A 19,594-nucleotide genomic window follows, 5' to 3' on the forward strand; every position below is an offset into this window, starting at 1 on the left:
GGGGATTATGGGAGCTGAAGTCCAATACCATCTGGAGACCCAGTGTTGAGAACCTCTGCTCTAGATTATGGTGAGAGTATAGTCACTTGGAGTGGGGGGGGTTGGGGGGGCTCCTTTTTGTGTTGAACTCCTCTGTCACTCTAGGGCAGGGGTGGGGAACCTTGGCCCTCCAGCTGTTTTTGAACTACAACTCCCATCATCCCCAGCCATTGTGGCTGGGGATAATGGGAGTTGTAGTTCAAAAACAGCTGGAGGGCCAAGGTTCCCCACTCCTGCTCTAGGGGAAGGATCTGTTAACGTTTGCCAGCATAGACAAGGTGGTGAATCGGAGCTATATTATTACTAGGGTCATGGGAAGAGGCAGGTATGGCAGTGGGTTTTGGAGGGAAGGTTATAGAGGTTAGCGGCCGGGCAATATTGCGGCTCTCTCTCTGTCCACTCCTTCTCCCAGGCACTTGGAACCTGGTAACTCTATTGACAACCCTGTGGCTTGAAAGTGCTGCTGTTAAATGCCAGAATGGTCAATAGTAAAGCCATAACCGTCCAGGACTTAACCCTGGGTGAGCTGGCTAGTCTAGAATGCATCACCGAGACCTGACTTGACAAACTGGAGGTAGGGTTATCCATTCCTAGCTCTGTCTGCTGGATTTCACAATACTTCAGCAGCCCCAGCTTCTTTTCTGGGCAAGGTGCTCAAGCATGTAAACATACCTCCAGAGATTCCTGGACACAATCAGTTAATCTGACCCTTTTCAGTTAATCTGACCCTGTTCTGGAGCTTTTGCCTAACTTTGGCTGCTTTGCCACCTACATCCATTTCTGTCTCAGGCAGACATAGCTTTGGTTATCCATTCCTTATAGTCCATGAGCAGGTCCACAAATTTTGGCCATTGACCATCTCAGGGGCTTCTGTTATTGTTTTTATGCACTGTACTTTTGAATATTTTTTTAAAATTGTTCTTGTTGTTTTATATTTTATTACTGTTGTAAGCTCCTTTGAATTCTTTTAGAAAAGCAGAATATACATTTTTAAAACAAAACACATAAAATAAAACTAACACATAAATAAAAATAAATCACTCATGTTGGGCAGGCCCAGCCATTTCTAATGTTGTATGTGTGCATGCAAATCACACTGTACGTATAAAATGAGCCACAATTATCTCAAACACAGTCACAGCCACACCAAAGAGACACGCAGTTCTACTTTCCGAGCTGTTTATATGAAGATGGGTTAATTGAGGTGCAATGGTATGATAGTAGAAAAATACATACCTGTTTAGTCATATTTTCTACAAATGCTGCTGATCTTTCTCTTAAAAATGTGACAAGGTCTTTATATATGTCACTCTGTCTCTCATATTTGATTTCATCTCTCTCTTTACCTCTTCCCTGAAAAATCAGAAAATTTCATATTACTCTCCAGTCTTGCACAGTCTTATATATGTGGCATAAAGAACAGCTAATGTAGAGAACTGTTATTTAACTTTTACTTAACGTTAACAGTTCAATTTTATTACTTTTTTTGTTCTATAGTATATCTGTTTTATTAATGTTGTAAGCCACCCCAAGCAGTAGTGCACTGGAGGGGTGGGATATAAATATTTTAAAATAAATAAATAAATAGGTGGGATAGGGTTTTTTGGTGGGGTGGTGGTGGTGTCTGAAATAAATTTAGTTTTTCATTTAGAAAAAAGGACAATTGAGGGGTGACATGATAGAGATCTATAAAATTGTGCATGATGTGGAGAGAGTGGACAGAGAGAAATTTTCTCCCTCTGGCATAACACTAGAACAAGGGGTCATCCCATGAAACAGATTGCCAAGAAAGTTAGGACTGACAAAAGGAAGTACCTTTTCACACAATGCATAATTGTATGATTATGGCTTTTGGTGCTGGGTGAGTTCAATGTCCACTTTGGGACTGGCTTGTTTGGTGCTGCTCAGGAGTTCATAGCGGCCTTGACAACTATGGGCCTATCCCAATTTGTCCTAGGACCTACACATGTTGCAGGTCACACACTGGATTTGGTCTTTTGCTCAGATTGGGGGGGGGGGATGTTCCGTGGGTGGAGGCTCCTGTAATTTCCCTCTTGTCATGGACGGATCACTTCGTGGTTAAAGTTGGTTTCACAGTCACGTCTGACCACTGTAGGGGTGGTGGAACTATTAGAATGGTCTGCCTGAGCAGACCTTGGATCCAATAGGATTCCAAGGGACTTGGTGGGATTTGGAGTTGATTCTGCCAGTGATTCTGTCGATGCCCTGGTGGATACCTGAAACAGGAAACTTACCAGGGCAGTAGACATGATCTCTCCTAAGAGTCCTCTCTGACCCGCTTCAAAATCAGCTCTATGATATACGGAAGAGCTATGAAACAGCAAGGTAGACTGGAATGCAAATGGAGGAGGACTCATCTTGAATTTGTTAAGACACTGCATAGAGCCCAACTGAAGGCCTATGCTGTGGCAATACATGAGGAAAGGAGGTGATTTTATTTTGCGTGTATCACGTCTGCAAGTTCTCATCCAGCAGAGCTGTTCCAGGTTGTTAGGGGTTTAATTCAAGCCCCTTCTGTTTCAAATCTGTTTGCGGAAACAATGTCTCAATGTGACGCATTCAATGAGGGTTTTTTAAACAGATAAATGATCTCGCATTCGGGCTGATCTGGACTCCAATATTTCTACACAGCCAGTTAGTGAGGTGTCCAGCAATCCCTCTTGCAAGATTAGATTGGATAAGTTTCAGTTTGTGATTTCTAAGGATGGGGACAAGCTGCTTGGAGCGATGCAGCCTACAGACTGTTCTCTGGATCCTTGCCCAACATGACTGATTTCATCTTGCAGGGAGGTTGTTGGAGCTGGCCTAGTTGATATCATTCATACCTCACTGATGGGGGGCAGGATGCCACCTTGTTTGAAGGAGGCAGTGTTTGAAGGAGGCATACCCCTTCTTAAGAAGATCCATGGTTGGGTCCATGGACCCCATCTCCAACCTCCCATGGTTTGGTAAGATAATTGAGAGGGTGGTGGCTGCCCAGCTCTAGGCAGTCTTGGAGGAAGCTGATTATCTAGACTCATTTCAACTAGGGTGGGCTATGGGGTTGAGACAGCCTTGGTCGGCCTGATAGATGACCTCCACCATGAAACTGACAGAGGGAGTGTGATTCTGCTGGTTCTTTTGGATCTCTCAGAAGCTTTTGATACCATCAAACATAGTATCCTTTTGTCTCCTGTGAGGGATTTGGGGATAGGGAGCACTATTTTACAGTGGTTCCGCTCCTATGTCTTGGGTAGATTTCAGATGGTGGAGCTTGGTGACAGTTGTGCTTCAAAATGGGAGCTACTATATGGAGCCTCTCAAGGCTCCATTCTGTCTCCAATACTTTTTAACATCTATGTGAAACTGCTGGGTGAAGTCATCAGGGGATTTGGTACTGGGTATTATCAATATGCTCATGCCACCCAACTCTATGGACCGGGTCTCACAATCAGTGAGACCCGGTTTTTACTGGTGAGCGGGAAGAGTGGGCTAAGCCCGCTTTCCCCATTCACGAGCAGTCAGGGGGCCGGATCGGCTGCCCACACGATGGCCAGCTCCGTGACGGAGCCGGCGGGGGGAGCGGGGGCCGCGTGGCCCCCGCAAGCCCCAGTATGCCCTGCACGAGTGCGCAGGGCATACTGGGGAGACCCCCGGCCAGGGGTCTACTCATGAGTAGGTGCAGCGCGAAGCCACGCAGTGGCTACTCACGAGCCTAAAAAGCAGGTTTGCTGGAGCGCTTGCTCCGCAAACCTGATTTTTAGCAGGGGTTCTCAAGCAGGTTACCCGCTCAAGAACCACCGGGCTCGGCTGCAAGCCCGGTGGTTCTTACGACCAACAAAAATTGGGCTAGGTTCTCCTAGTCCGATTTTTGTTGGTCGTGAGAATTGCCCCTATTTCTCCTTGTCATCAATATCAGAAAATGGCATTAGCCCCTTAAACTGCCTACAGGCAATAATGGGCTGGATGAGAGATAATAAACTGAAGCTGAATCCAAGCAAGATGGAGGTGCTCATTGTTGGGAGTCATAATCTGCAAGACGGGATAGAACTTCCTGTTCTGGACAAGGTTACACTCACCCAGAAATAACAGGTTCATAGCTTGGGAGTGCTTTTGGACCCGGGTCTCACCCTGGTTCCTCAGGTTGTGTTCAGGAGCACTTCTTACTAGCTGCGATTGATTCAAAAATAACTCCCGTTCCTTGAGGAGAATGACCTGAAAACAGTGGTACACCAGCTGGTAACCTCCAGGTTGGACTTTAAAGCCCTGAATGGCTTTGGACCGGGTTACCTGAGAGAGCACCTTTACAAGATACCCACAACAAATCATCAGGAGTCTGTCTTCATCAAGAGGAGTCCATCTTAATATTAACCACCCTAAGCTATTTTAGGATGGGTGGTATACAAATTGAATGAATGAATGTATGAAAAAATAACCTATGGAATTCTCTGCACAAGATGTGCTGACAGCCAACAGCCTGGATGGCTTTGAAAAGAGCTTAGACAAATTCATGACCGACAGTTCTATCAATGGCTACTAGTCTGGGGGCTATGGGCCACCTCAAGCCTAAGAGACAAGATGCCTGTAAATACCAGTTGCAGGGGAGCAACAGCAGGAGAGAGGGCATTCCCTTACCTCTTGCTTGTGGGCTTCCCAGAGGCATCTGGTGGGCCACTGTGTGAAACAGGATGCTGGACTAGATAGGTCTTGGGCCTGATCCAGCAGGGTTGTTCTTATGTTCTTATAAAATAACTACATTGAATGCCCTCCTAAAGATAAGATGGAAATGGCTCATGTGGGTCAGCATGAACTCTTGTGCATGGGAGAACATGAGTTTTGCACATTTTCTGTATGGTTTGGGAAGGAAATATGCCTAAAGAAGAAAGCCACACTTTCCGTAGTGCAGCGTAAAGTGATAAGCAAGAGAATTAGGATCCAAGCTGATGTTGTTCAGTTGATCTAATTAGACTAGGAACTGGGCTGTATGTCAGAGAATCATAGAATTTTAGAGCTAGAAGGGATATGAGTGGCCTACTGGGTGAACCCCCTGCTATGTAAATAACTTCTAATTTTTAACTTAACATCTTAAGTAGTTTGTTTATTCATTAGAAATTTACTAAGTTAGATTTTGAACTTAATAACTTTTAATTTCAAGTTTAAATGTAGTGGCTAACATCCTGAATAATAAAGTAGGGTCATCTTCACAATGGTTATCAGGGTAGGAGGCTTCTCCTACTTTAATTCGGGAGCTGAACATGCTCCCGATATTTGATTGTGTACTAGATAAAAGGTCAGGGGCAGAGAGTTTGCTCGTCTTTCAAGACCCAGCTGGGTAGGACAAGCACACCCTACCCAGATTCCGTCCCCAGTTTCGACAGAGGTAGGAGGAAAAACCTTCCTGCCCAGCTGATATCTGATAGATGAGCATACTCCCTGCCTCCAACCTTACTTTTATCTAACAGTCAAATTTTGGGAGCACACCCAGCTCCCAAATTATAGTAGGCAAAAACCCCAAATTGATTTTTGCAATTTGATTTGAGGGCAATTCGATTTGAACTCGAATTTGCAAACTCAAATCTGATCAGGCTTGATTCGAGTTGGATTAGATTCAATTCAGATTTGAATCAATTTTACCCACTTTTAAAGGTCCTGGGGAGCACCAAATTTGGGGTGATTTGACCTTACCCAAATTCGGTCGGTCTCCATGGATGCCACCTAATAACCAAAGTTCAAGGCAGTGAGGCACTTGGTTGATTTTTTATGATTTTTTTTTTTTTTAGTTTTTACTGATTTTGTATATTTCCGCCATAAGGAGAAATGGGGGAAGTGTTTAGGTTCTTTGATGTCTAATAACTTTTCCTCATAATGAATCCCTATGAAGATTCATTACACACCTTCATTTCTTCTGTTCATTTTGACTGTCATTGGACAGTGTCAACTGCCATGTGCCAACTACCCCCCTACCCGCAAGGATACTCAAGTTTATTTTTTAGGATTTTTTTCAAGTGTTTAGACTGTTTGGTGTCTAATAACCTTTCCTCATAATGAATGCCTATGAGGATTCATTACACACCAAAGAGTCTGAACACTTCAAAAATTCTTAAAATATAAACTGAGTACCCCACTGGCTTGCGGGTTATGGGGTAGTTGGCACATTGGATGCCACTAATCCCCACCCGCAGTGGTGTCAAAATTAACAGAAGAAATGAAAGTGTGTAATGAATCCTCCTAGGGATTCATTATGAGAAAATATTAGACACCAAAGAACCTAAACTCTTCAAAAATAGCAACCACACATTTTGCTCCATAACCACTTCTAAAAAGGGCTAGAACTTAGTTTTTTTAAAAAATGAAAGTTGGAAATCCGGCAGAATAAATAGGTGTAACTCGAATCTTAAATTGATTTGGATCTAATCTAGTGAGATTTGATTCTAGTTTAAATTTGGCCAGGAGTGACTGGGCAGATTCATTTCACGGTCGAATCACTCAAATCAAGCAGATTCGAGTCAAATCTATTCAACCTCAAGTCAATTTGCACATCCATACTAATAAAGATAGTAAGGATTGCTCTAAATGCTTGTGGAAGGATGTTGTGCTAGTGCAAAATTATTGCACCAGTGACTTGCACGAAGCCTAGAGTTTGTGTTCCAGACTAGTGTTGTGAAACCTGCAGCATGCCTTCCTTATTTTAAAGTGAACTTTTGCTCAAAAGCTTTGTAGCACAATTCTGTAAACCTCCATTTTTAGTGCACCTATATGATCTTTTTGCACTAGTGCAACTTTGTTCATTATACAAGCCCTTCAGTCGTTGGGATGTCCGCCAGTAGTATGATTGCTACTATGGTTTCTTCTTTAATAGAAGTACTTACTCCATTTAAAAATACTCCTGCTGTGCTGCAAGTAACATACATAGGATCTGTGTCACGTGGCTTCACGATCAGATAGCAGATTTCCCCATGGACTTGTCTCCATGGTGGGGCACGGCATCCATTGGTGTATTCATAATCTGTAATCAATCAACACCAGCATTTTGGCCCATGTCTTAAAGTATATGGCTAGTAAAGAGACATGACATGAGATTTCATAACTAAAATGCTGCCTAATTTTGAGATCCTTATTCAGTTACTTTGGAGTGAATAAGAGGGACTTGTGGATTTGGACAGGGTACAGTTCTCAAAGCATGGAAATTCACAAGCCACTTTATGAAGAAGAATGCAATATAGACTAGTCCAGGGATATTCAGCGTTGGGTCCCCAGATGTTATTGGACTTCAACTCTCATAATCCTCAGCCCAAATGGCCTGTTGGGGATTGAAGTCCAATAACATCCGGGGACCCAACGTTGAGAATCCCTGGTCTAGTCCATGCAAACTCATATATATATATATATATATATATATATATATATATATATATATATATCCTGGGTGTGTCTCCGAATGTGCGTCCCAGCCGCCCAGCTGATTGACTGGGCGGTGTAGGTGCCTGATTGTCTGGCGCAGCGCACCCAGGAGAATTTGGCCAGTAGAGGGCCAGGCCGTGGGTGGCAACGGTGGCTGCAGACCTGGCCCGGCCGCAGAAGCAAGGCAGTGGGCCCAGACGCGGCGGCAAGGCGGCGGCGGGCCTGGCCACAGCGGCGGGACTCAGCCCGGCAGTCTGGGCCAGAAGGTGGGGGTGGGGGGAGAGGTAGCCGGCCTCAAAGAGGCCAGCTGCAGAGGCTAGCAAGTGGCGGTGGCGGGCCTGGCGGGCCCAGCTGCAAAGGCGGCACTCGGTCCGGTGGCGGGCCAGGCCGCGCAGGCACTAGGCCCGGCCGCGGAGGCGGCTCACGGCCAGACAGCAGGACCCAGGGGCATAGCTAGCCCGCCAGCAGCCCGTGTGCGGCTGCGGCGGGCGCCCCGATAGCCCTGCCCCCTGCGTCTGACGTTAGAAGCAGGGGATAGCCACACCCCTGCATCTGACATCAGACGTGGGGGGCGTGGTCTGGCTCTGGAACGGAGCCTTGAGGCTCCATTCGGGAGAAGCAGCTTAACTTCTGAAGGGACCGCGTGGCCCCTTCAGCAGTTAGACGAAGGCTGGTGCTGCGTTCGCAGCGCAGCCCAGGAGCGGCTCTTCCCTGCAGGGAAGAGCCGCTTCTGGGCTGTGTTGGGAACGCAGCACCAGTCTTAGCTCCTGAAGGAGCTAAGTGGGGAAGGGGGAGGGAGGCAAGAGGGAGTGGGGCAGGGGGAGGGCAAGAGGGAGGGGGAGGGCAAGAGAGGGGGGAAGAGAGTGGGGGGAGGGGAAAGGCAGAAGAGAGGGGCAGGGGGGAGGGAAGGGAGGGCAAGAGAGAGTGGGGCAGGAGGGTGAGTGAGAGGGGTGGGAGGGAGGGCAAGAGAAAGTGGGGAGGGAGGGGAGGCGGCAAAAGAGCGGGGCGGGAGGGAGGGAAAGAGGGGCAAGAGTGTGTGGCAGAAGGGAGGGAGGGGGATACAGCCGGCCCCAAAGAGAGCACAGATGCTCTGTGCAGGTTGGCTAGTGTCACAATAAATTTGTCTTTAAGGTGCCACTGAATTTTTCATCAGACAGCAGTAGACTCCCACGAATTATGGGAGTTTTCCAGATTTTTTAAATTATCAATTATTTTTATTATTTATTAGAGTTCTCACTGCTCATGCAGATATCAATCAAATTCTTAGTCATCATTACATTTATATTTAGCATGAATATATAATTATCAGAATATTACAGGAAGACATTAAAAAGGAAGAGTTTGGACCTGATGTATATTCCAGCGATTCAAGGACCGCGTCTTCCTTGGGCCCAGAGAAACGTTTCAGCAGCTCAATTTCATTCTTCACAGCAGCTGGAGTCAACCTCACTTCTCTGTAATTAGAATAAATTAGTTACATTCTAATAACTGGGAGCTTATTTACACAGTTAATTGGAAAGAAACAGAAGGAAATATTGTTTTTTTCTTGAACAAACCAAATTTGGTTTTCTTTCTGCAAAACATAATCAATCTTTTTTAGTACATGTGAGTTTCAGACATGAGCTCACTGGCCCCAATTCAGAGACACAGCAGTAGGCAACTTAGATGCAAGCCTGTTACTCACCCAAATAGGTCATAAGCAGGGCTGCAAGCTTTAATTAGTTTCATGGCTGGTCATCTAAACTTGTAGGCAATCAGTGGCGAGCATTTTTAACACAGTGGCAATCTAATTCAAGGACACATCTTAATGGCTTAATTTTAAAATGGCTTCATGTTTCAAGCTATTATCACTCTATTATGTTGTTATAACAGAGAGTGGAAAAAATAGTTTTTATTTATGAAATTATAAATTATCTTACACTTTCCCCATATACTCAAAATGGAGCCTATACTGGTTTATTAATATACAAATTATATACATAATCAGTAAAGATGTAATTAATCAATTAAATTATCAATTTAATTATATTAAATATAATTAATCAATTAAATTGTCTGCAATTTATGGACAAGCCTAGCAGTACTCAACTCTGGAAAAAATTTTCATATGCACAAATCTGAATTCAAAATGAAACACATTTATTATATCCAATAAAGTACACACCAGTATGGAAGAACTATAGAAAATTCCCAATTGTTTCACCTTGTTTTGAGAAACTGCGACATATATTTTTCCTACCTTTCATTTTGCAAGTTTGGACTGTAAACAGAGAAATGTTTTAAATTAAAAAAAAACCAAGAATAGAAATCTATTTGCTAAAGGAGTTTACATTTGAAAAACACTCACTGTGAAATCTGCTTTAAAGAGCTGTTGAGCAGTCGCATATCCAGTTGCTGGAGAAGGAGGGAAATTTTCATTTTAGTTTCTGTATCAGAAGCATCGTCTTTTTTCACTTTGTCTAGTAAACGAAGCATGGAAAGATCCTCGCCTTCAATCGTCCCATATCCCGGGCCAAGAATTTTCACAATGGGATCTCTGTTGGCTATAAGTTATTTGAAGCAATTTGTTAATGTTGTGCTTGGCAATTAATGGGCTCAGTTATCAAGAAATAACTATTATTTATTTTTAAAAAATATTTCTATACTGCCCCAAACTTGCGTCTCTGGGCAGTTTACAATTAAAATCATTTAAAACAGTAAATCAATTAACAATTAAAATCATTTAAAAGATTGAAAAGATTTAAAACCCAGTGCCATTTAAAAAGTTGCCAGAGATGTGGAGGCTCTTATTTCAACAGGGGAGTGCATTCTAAAGTCCAAGGGCTGCAATGGAGAAGGCCCGTTCCCGAGTAGCTGTCCGATGAGTTGGTGGCAGCCGCAGGCGAACCTCTCCAGATGATCATAGCAGGTGGTGGGGCTCATGGCGAAGAAGACGTTCTCTTAAATACCCAGGGCCTAAGCTGTATAGGGCTTTATAGGTAATAACCAGCACCTTGCAATTATATCCATGATTTGGGATGGAATGATCATTGAATGATCTCTACAGGTTATCAGATTGTAACATACTGCTTCTTGCTCTGAGCTAAGACAAATTGCCTCTCAATGGGATGCTCCAAATACTTAAGTCTTTGCCGCAGCAAGGACAGGATGGAGCAGTATAAAATCCTATTTCTGAGTTGGTTGTTAGGGCAGTAACACAATATGGCACAGGGTGGGAGACATCCTTGTATAACTTGGATGCTCTCAGACTTAGAGGCAGAAGTTCTGAATACGAAGGATTCACAATTTGTGCATCAGTCTTGGAACAAAGTCATAGAAACAAAGGAAGCTGCTTATACCCAGTCAAACCACTTCTCCATCTAGCTCAGTATTGCCTATAATGACTGGCAGCAGCTCTCCAAGGTTTCAGGCAGGGGCCTCTCCCAGCCCTACCTGGAAATGTTCCCAAGGATTGAACCTGAGATCTTCTGCATGAACCTGAGCTAGAGTAGTACCACTGAGCTACAGCCCCATCCCCTAAGGGGAATATCTTATAGCAAACAGAGCGCACGTCATCATCCAAATCCAAACCATGGCAAAAACTACCTAGCAAAGGAGGCAATTCATGCTACTGCAAGAACAGTTCCTCTCCCTATACTTATACCAGTGTTTGCTGCAGGAAATACCATTACATGTGGAAAGAAGATTAATGGCTCACATACTGACTAATGCAGCACACATGTAAGAATGTTGCACACATGCAAGGGGAGAAAGGCAATTTCATCAATCTCCCCTTCCCACTGCTAGCCCCAATGTCTCCTCAAAATATGTCCCTGAGGTCTGGAGGCCCCTCGGGGACATATTTTTCAGGGGAAGGGAGGATCAACAAAAATTGCCCCATTTCTTACAAGCTCACAACATTAGTCAGTATGTGAGCCAATGTCTGTAAACATGAAGTTCACACATACTAGGAAGCCATAGTCAATTGCTGTAAAACTGCTGCCCTGTAACCAGAAGGTTACAAGTTCGATCCTGACCTGGGGCTCAAGGTTGACTCAGCCTTCCATCCTTCCGAGGTCGGTAAAATGAGTACCCAGAATGTTGGGGGCAATATGCTAAATCATTGTAAACCGCTTAGAGAGCTTCCAGCTATAGAGCGGTATATAAATGTAAGTGCTATTGCTATTGCTATTGCTAATTGCACAATCTGTACTTCTGCTGCCCTCTCCCACAGAAGAGTAAAGAGGTGAGTGGCAAGAAAGGCAACAATCCCTTATAGCATGGCTATTCCCCATAGCAGTGAGGCTCTCATAAGAACATGAAACATCGTGCGGGATCAGGCCAAGGCCTGTCCAGTTCAGCATGCTGCCTTACGCAGCACTAGGGAAATCTGTGAGCTGGGAAAAGAGGGAAACCACCCACACACTTTGTGCTCCCTAGCACCTGGTAGAAGGCACCCCTGCACCCTGCTACCACCTGCACCTTCGGGGACAGCATCGAGTTCAAAAGCAACCCCAAGCTGCAAATTTTGTCTTTCAGGGGCAAGACCAGAATTACCTCACCACTCAGAAAATCAGTTTTACTGACTCAGAGCACTTCTGCCTTAGCCACTTAAAAAGGCTTAAAATTGTCAACCACTAATTCCAAGATGTCATCAGATGCAGGATCAAAATACTCTCAATAAATGATAAAATTGCTCTCAAGCAGTTTTGGTTACCACAGAGTAGGGGTGTGCACGGAACCGCGGAGCTGCGGTCCGGCACTGGGGTGGGGGGTTCCATTAAGGGCAGGGGAGGGTTTACTTACCCGCTTGGCTCCTTTTCCTTTAGAAATCAGGCAGCAGGATACCTCCCTGCCGCCCCTTTCCCTGCTTGGCTGCAAAAGAAGACAAGTGGGGAAGGGGGCGGCAGGGAGGTATCCTGCCACCTGATTTCTAAAGTAAATACGGCGCCGGAGTTGGGAAAGCGCGAGAGGGGTAAGTAAACCCTCCCCCGCCCTTAATGGAACCCCCCACCCCAATCCTTCCGAACCGAACCACTTCGTGTCCAGACCGGTCCGGAGGCCTGTAGAATGGCCTCCGGACTGGTCCGGGCACATCACTACCACTGAGTCCTGTGTTCACACTGTTGTTTATTTTCCCAATAAGAATATGAATATATCTCATATTTATATTCCACTTTTCAACAGAAGTTTCCAAAGCAGTTTTCTCTCACCTATCTACCTGTCTATCTGTCTTGCCTCAAACCTTGGAGAGCCGCTGCCAGTGAGGACAGACAGTACTGAGTTTATTTTCCCAATAAGAATATGAATATATCTCATATTTATATTCCACTTTTCAACAAAAGTTTCCAAAGCAGTTTTCTCTCACCTATCTACCTGTCTATCTGTCTTGCCTCAAACCTTGGAGAGCCGCTGCCAGTGAGGACAGACAGTACTGAGCTAAATGGACCCATGGATGGACTCAGTATAAAATTGTGCAAATGGCTTAGAAGAACCTGGGCCACCACGCTTCAGGGGCCATGCCTTGTGCCCCAGCCATGCCCCTGCATCTGACGTCAGATGCAGCGTTGTTATTTGGCTCACAAACGGGGCCATGCAGCCCTGTTTGCGAGCAACACCAGCACCGTGTTCAAAGCATGGCTGGGAACAACTCTCCCTGCCCTTAAGGCAGGTAGAGCCACTTCAGCCACGCTGGCCAGATTTAGCTCACAAACAGAGCCACTTGGCCCTGTTTATGAGCTTAGCTATGTCCCCTATGTCTGACATCAGACACGGGGGCGTGGCTTAACCTGCATCTGACATCAGCCACTTACGTCTGAAGCAGGGGGCGGGGCTAGGGCTGCAGTAGTGGGCTGAACCCCGGGCCGCCACTGGTCTCCCTCCACCCCTGAGTATAAGGCAGCTTCCTATGTGTGCTCCAAGCCTTTCTCTGTGCAGTTGTGGCTACATATTCCTATATGGCCCGAGGGCAAATATGCTCACATCAATTTGTCTATTACAAAAGGAATGCACTGTATTCTATGAAATACAGATCATTCTAGCTGTCAAATAATTTAGGCTACAAGGTATTCTAGCAATCAAATAATTTTGTGAAGAAATAAAGTGGAAACTTGCTGACGCTTCTTGGCCACCCGCCAGCCAAAAAACTTGCAAAAATTAAATTAATTTACAAGTTTCTCTCAAGGGTTTTTTGAAATATTTAACTGGCAAGACTAGAAAATGCTACCTTCAAGGCAAGCCTGTGTTTCTTTTAACCGTTTTTCTGCAGCCACATACAGCAAACGAGACAGCTGCCCAAAACTGCGGACTTTGATAGTTGATCCTGTGAGCAGGAGCAGTGGTTGGCCATCTTTGTCTCTTTCTTGGGACTGAACTGTTTTTTCACTAGAAGAATAAAATAACAGCTTAATAGGCAAGAATTCATAATAACTGGAACATTTTTGAATGGAGTACAGCTATGAAAACACTGTGGAAAATCATGCATATTAAAGCATATATAGAATTTGAAATTTTTGCCAGAGTGAACTGAAATTATTATTTGAATAATGGAAAAGAGGACAATGGAGAAGCTTGAGCCCAGATTGGTTCACCTTCACAAAATGTTTGAGGATGGAATGGACACAAAACCATATAGTCCATTATCTTTTCCCTCTTATTTTCTCTCTCCTTGCTTTTTCAGTCAATGAGAATATAAAGTGGCTTCATTTTTATCTGTAAATTGCCGAGATTCTGCAAGTATATTGCAATGGACAATGCAATGATACTAGCAAAACACCCACCATTATGATGGGCTGGGGAAAAGATGTGTTGAGTATTGCAATAGCATCTGGAGGCACAATGTGTGTCCTTTGCCAAGTGGAGGTCAGGCCACCCAGTAACAGAGATCAGGGACATGGTTTGTCCCCATCTCAGCAGTGTCCCAAGTACAGCCAGCACTTTACTTTTTCTCATCAGAGTGAATGGCAGCCATTGGCTTATTCTGGAGAAAACAGAGAGGATGCACTTGGGAATACCACTGGGGTGCGGGGCTAAACTATACAACAGCAACGGTAATTCCGATTGTGGTTTTAGCTTGGACTTTTGTTTACTTACTTTGGTTAATTTTATTCATTTTATTTTACACTGTAGATATTTTATGGTTGTAAACCGCCCCGAGCAGTAGTGTACTGGAGGGGCGGGGTATAAATATTCCAAAATACGTACATACATATATACATACATAAAAGCTGCACTTTACCCGAATGACCCCAGTTTCTTGTGAAGAGCATCTGGCCCCCTGCCCCGCCCCCCCGCCAGCAGCAGACTTGCCAATTGCAGTCTATTGATTTGTTTATAAAACCAAATCCACTGCTAAAAGCTGCATAATCTGGATAGCCCTGTCTTGGGTTCCACTCCTTGATTACTTTAGCATGGAACTTGACCTAGGAACAGAAATGATTGCCTGTGTGGGTAAGGGAGAGAGTGAGTGAGAAAAAAGGTTTATCCAAGTGAGGCCAAAAGGCCAAGCAATACAAAATACAGTTGTTCTTGTTGCTCAGACTAACTGCCTACAACTTTGGAGAAGCCGCTGCCAGTCTGTATAGACAATACTGAGCTAATGGACCAATGGCCTGATTTGGTATAAAGCAGTTTCCTGTGTTCCTACCTGAGCAGCAAAGAGGCACTTTTTAAAATGGTGGTTCTGTTAGCAGGAGAAGAGCAACAGGTCCTATCCAACTGCACCACAGCATCCGTTCAGTGGCTGCAGCTGGTGTCTAATGTATGTTTTTTAAGACTGTGAGCTCTTTTTGGACAGGGAACCACCTTATGTTTACATTTTACTTTTCTATTTCTATGTAAACCACCTTGAGAATGGAGACTACACTTTCCAGTGGTCCATGCGCACCTTCCAAGATGGCTCTTGGGCTTGAGAGGGCTCCATTTCCCTTAAAGAAGCGCCCCCAGCGCCGGGAAGGGTGCAGTACTACATTATTATTATTACTAGTATTTTTAAGCCCGTTAAAATAAAGGGCGCTAGTACCTTTTTGTTGTTGTTGTTGTTTCCTTTATTCCTTCTCCCTCTCTCTTTCGCCCTCCGTTCCATTTTTCTTTCTCTCCCTCTCTCTTTCACTCCTTCCTTTTCTCTCCCTCTTTCTCTGTTTCCTTTCCTTCCTTTCTTTTCTCTCCCTCTCCGTCTTTTTCCTTTATTCCACCTCTTCTCACTCCCATCTTTCTGTTTTCTTTTTCTTTTTTTTTATCCTTTAACGGGCTCGCTCTTTGGGGCTGGGTGCTCCTCCCTCCCCCCCCCCGCTTTTTTGTCCCTCTCCCTCATTCCTTTCTCCTTTTTCTTTCTTCTTCCTTCCTTCCTCACTTCTCTCTTTCCCACTTTCTTCCCCCAGTCCCTCTTGCCCTTCCCTTCCCACTCCCCCACTCCCTCTTCCACTTCCCCCTCCCCCTCTTGCCCTTTCCCTTCCTCCCCCCCTTTCCCCTCCTCCTGCCCCACTGCCTCTTGCCCTTCCCCCTCCCCCCTGACCCACTCCCTCTTGCCCCACTCCCTCTTGCCCTTTCTCCTCCCCCCTGCCCCACTGCCTCTTGCTCTCCCCCCTCCTCCTCTTGCCCTTCCCCACTCCCTCTTGCCCCACTCCCTCTTGCCCTCCCCCTCCCCCACTCCCTCTTGCCCCACTCCCTCTTGCCCTCCCCCCTCCCCCCTGCCCAGAAGTCTCTTGCGCTCCACCCACCACCCACCCACCAGGCAACTTCACTCACTTGACGAAAGTGGGCCCGGGCCCAGTCTTCCTCTCGCCACCGCCTCCATGGCCACGCTGCCGGTCCGGGCCGGGCCTCCCCCGCCCCCACCTCACATTCCCGGCCGGTCTCCCCGGCCGGGCAAGGGCCCTAAGGTCTCTCAGCCGCCCGGCTTCGGCGGCAGCGCCAGGCCTCAGCGGTGGCTCCGCCGCCACCTCGGCCGGCTTCCCCCGCCGCCTCCTCCCCCCGTCCGGCTTCGGCGGCGCGGCCAGGCCTCGGCCCCGCCGCCGCCTCAGCCGCGCCGTGTCTTCTGGCCGAGGCGGCGGCAAAGCCGCCGCCTCGGCCAGTGTCCCCCGCCGCTGCTTACCCGGCTTCTTCGGGGCGGCCACTTCTGGCCGCCCAAGATGGCCGCCGGGTGCTGGCGGTCGTGTCTCCCTGGCTCTGTTCTGGGCATGTGCTTCGCTTGAGAACAGGCCAGGGAGTCACGAACGGACACCAAGCGTTTTATTAGAGAGGATTATTTACATTTATATCCCGCTCTTCCTCCAAGGAGCCCAGAGCGATGTACTACATACTTAAGTTTCTCCTCACAACAGCCCTGTGAAGGAGGTTAGGCTGAGAGAGAAGTGACTGGCCCCAGGGGCGTAGCTAGGGCAGAAGGGGCCCGTGTTCATCCCTCTCTCTGGAGGCCCCTCAAAGTGAGGAAGATAATGAAGAAAATAGGGAGGGGTGGAACTGGAGAGTCCTTAGGAGCTGGGGCCCCGTGTTCTTTGAACCCTTTCGCTCAATTATAGCTATGCCCCTGACTGGCCCAGAGTCACCCAGCTAGTATTATGGCTGAATGGGGATTTGAACTCGGGTCTCCCCAGTCCTAGTCCAGCACTCTAACCACTACACCACGCTGGCTCTACATGGTGCCAGGGTTGCTGGGCAGAGCATTTGACTTCAGCTGAAGCGTTGAACAGGCCTGATAAAGAATTAATCAGGGAGCTGCTACTGGCAGTGGAGAACACTGGACTAGATATGAACCCGACGAAAATATGTGGATATTATTACTTGATCATAGTCTTACCTGACGTCATAGGCTGAGTCAAATGCTGAAGGCTCTAGTTTGGTCTGCCATTCAAGCGGCTCTTTGAAGACGAAGGTGGCTTCTTGAGGATGTTTGCTGCTAAAGGTTTCTGTAAACTTAATGATTTCATTCAGGAGAGTTTCATTCAGCGGGGTGATTTCTAGAGTACCAGTTCCAGCACCAGCCGCAGTCCACTGAGCTGCTCTTGTCAGGGCCACTCCCATGGCTTAGGCTCCCGTCCAAGTCATACACCTCAGCAAAGGGATATATACAGGAAAAACAACTTTTCAGTTTAGGAACATAGGAAGCTGCCATATACTGAGTCAGACCATAGGTCCATCTAGCTCACTATTGTCTACACAGACTGGCAACGGCTTCTCCACGGTTGCAGGCAGGAATCTCTCTCAGCCCTATCTTGGAGCTGCTGCCAGGGAGGGAACTTGGAACCTAGATGCTCTTCCCAGAGTTTATGATGTTTTAAAGTTTTATTTATGGTAATTTAAATCCATTTTATATGATATTTAGGTTTTAGTTGCTGTTTGTTTAAATTGCAAATGTCCCTAAGATTTTATATAGGGCGATATATAAATGTGTTAAATAAATAAACAAACAGAAAATAGCTTCACGTTTACCTACTAAACTTGTGTCACTGGATTCGGATCTGTTTGTCTGACAATCTCATGTACAAGTAGAAATGAATTACAAGTTTGAGGGCAATATCCTATGTTGTAGCAGTGTATTAGTACGGGCAGCGCTAATTGTTTACTTGGTAGCTGTTTTATTTGTATACTGCTTTGAATTTGATGATTGTTAGTTGCTTTGGGCATCTCTGTTGGAGAAAAGGAGGATACAAATGGTTTTAAAATAAACAGTAAGGTAGGTTAAATTGAGAGTGACTGGTCCAGAGATACCCTCTGAACGTCGTAAGTGAGTGAGGGATTTTAAGACAGCCTTTCAAATTCCTAGTTGTTGGATTCCACACACCCCAAAACTTGTTATGTATGACTGTGATACGTTAGGTGGCCACAGATGCAATCAAGCATTAAAGTCCAACCAAGATCTTCCTCTTTGGCAACTGGGTGGAGTCAAGGGACCCCCAGTCTAATTTGCAGAGGAAGGCAGATTCCACCCACCCACAAATCCTGTTCTGCCTTGAGAGGTGCCCGATGTGGTCGGCATCTTTCAGGTTGCCTATGTACTAGCATTACCCAAGAGCCCTGGTGTGCTAGATTTTATATATTCTTTTATTTATTTTTAAAATAGTAATAACAGCCATTATATATTTTTGTCCCAGTAGTTGAAAATCAGTATCTAGAACCTAGTGAGGCTAATAAAATTATATAAAGAGTCTTGCAATACCGTAAAGACTATATGGTAGCAAAAGCTTTCATAGACTAGTCTGGCCTTTTTCTTTCCATCTCAAGACGCTTTCAAACTGCAAACTTCCGCCATGCTCAGCCTCTCTCTCTTCCCCCGACACACCTTTTCCCCCCTTTGCTTAACATCCTGCCTGATGAAGTATTCTGGAGAACCCAAAAGCTTGCTTAAGATTTTGTATCATTTTGCTTGGTCCTAATCAATATTTTACTAGAATAGTAAACACCCCCCCCCGGGTTTTCTGTTTATTTCCTGTTTCTAATAGACGCACACGATTTTTGTTGCAGGACTGACTCTCTCCAACCCCACTTTAGTCACTGCCTGAGGAAAACGAGGGAGGCTGCAGCAGTCAAAGCCTCCAGAAATTCGAAAGAAAGCAACCGCTCCACTCCCTGTGGACTTCAACGCCTTGCCTCTTTCTTATTTTTGGGGTAGGCAGGGGGGGCTGGCGAACTCCCTTCCAAATCGCCCCCGTCTAGAAAAAGAAACGCTTCCTCGGCAGCAGACTCGGTACCTTTCGGACTGAAGTGGTCCAGAAACACCCTCCGCTGAAATCCACGCAGATGCTGCACTTTGAAAGCAGAAAGCAGCTTCGCACGGTTGCCAAGGAGACGGGTCGGTTGAGACTTCGGTTGCTAGGAGCCGCACCGTAAACAACATGCGCACGAGGCGACCCCGCCCACAAGCCTTCACACCCGGCCTCCTCCACCGCCATTCATTGGCTGCTTTGGGCTTCCCACAGCGCCTGCCGTCTAGTGGGGCTAAAGGTAATGTCTGCGCAGCCTTCAGATTGGCTCGTGTTCCCTACATTCCAAATCCCGCCCATCTGGCAATAATCCAAACCCCAGCATCTGCATTCTTTCTGCAGTTTTTGCGCGTGACAAGCAGTTCTAGGGTTTCCGAAGTAAAGTAGAATTCCTAAGCGAATCTATAGTCTTCAACCAGACTTGTATTGGAGATTACATTCTCTAGAAACTGATATTTCTGCTTTGTGTGTTGCTG

General features: G+C 45.9%; 1 protein-coding gene across 9 annotated transcripts in view; it reads right to left on the minus strand.

The window, feature by feature from the left end:
- ODAD2 (outer dynein arm docking complex subunit 2) overlaps positions 1-19,325 on the minus strand; it is a 139,540-nt gene extending 120,215 nt beyond the window's left edge. For 3 of the 9 annotated variants that reach the window (XM_053264152.1, XM_053264154.1, XM_053264153.1), the window contains exons 1-7: positions 19,107-19,325; positions 17,216-17,481; positions 13,646-13,803; positions 9,788-9,983; positions 8,788-8,894; positions 6,909-7,045; positions 1,276-1,392 (exon numbers count right to left, since the gene is read on the minus strand). In XM_053264152.1, the coding sequence (XP_053120127.1) occupies positions 1,276-1,392; positions 6,909-7,045; positions 8,788-8,894; positions 9,788-9,983; positions 13,646-13,803; positions 17,216-17,439 (939 nt within the window). In that variant the 5' untranslated portion in view covers positions 17,440-17,481; positions 19,107-19,325. Of the gene's footprint in view, positions 1-1,275; positions 1,393-6,908; positions 7,046-8,787; positions 8,895-9,787; positions 9,984-13,645; positions 13,804-15,439; positions 15,656-17,215; positions 17,499-19,106 lie in introns of those variants that run through there. The other 6 variants (XM_053264155.1, XM_053264149.1, XM_053264150.1 and 3 more) reach the window with 5 other exon arrangements.
- Between the last annotated feature and the right edge of the window lie 269 nt (positions 19,326-19,594).

Source organism: Hemicordylus capensis, chromosome 6 (genome assembly GCF_027244095.1).
Source record: "Hemicordylus capensis ecotype Gifberg chromosome 6, rHemCap1.1.pri, whole genome shotgun sequence".
Classification (NCBI taxonomy): Eukaryota; Metazoa; Chordata; class Lepidosauria; order Squamata; family Cordylidae; genus Hemicordylus; species Hemicordylus capensis.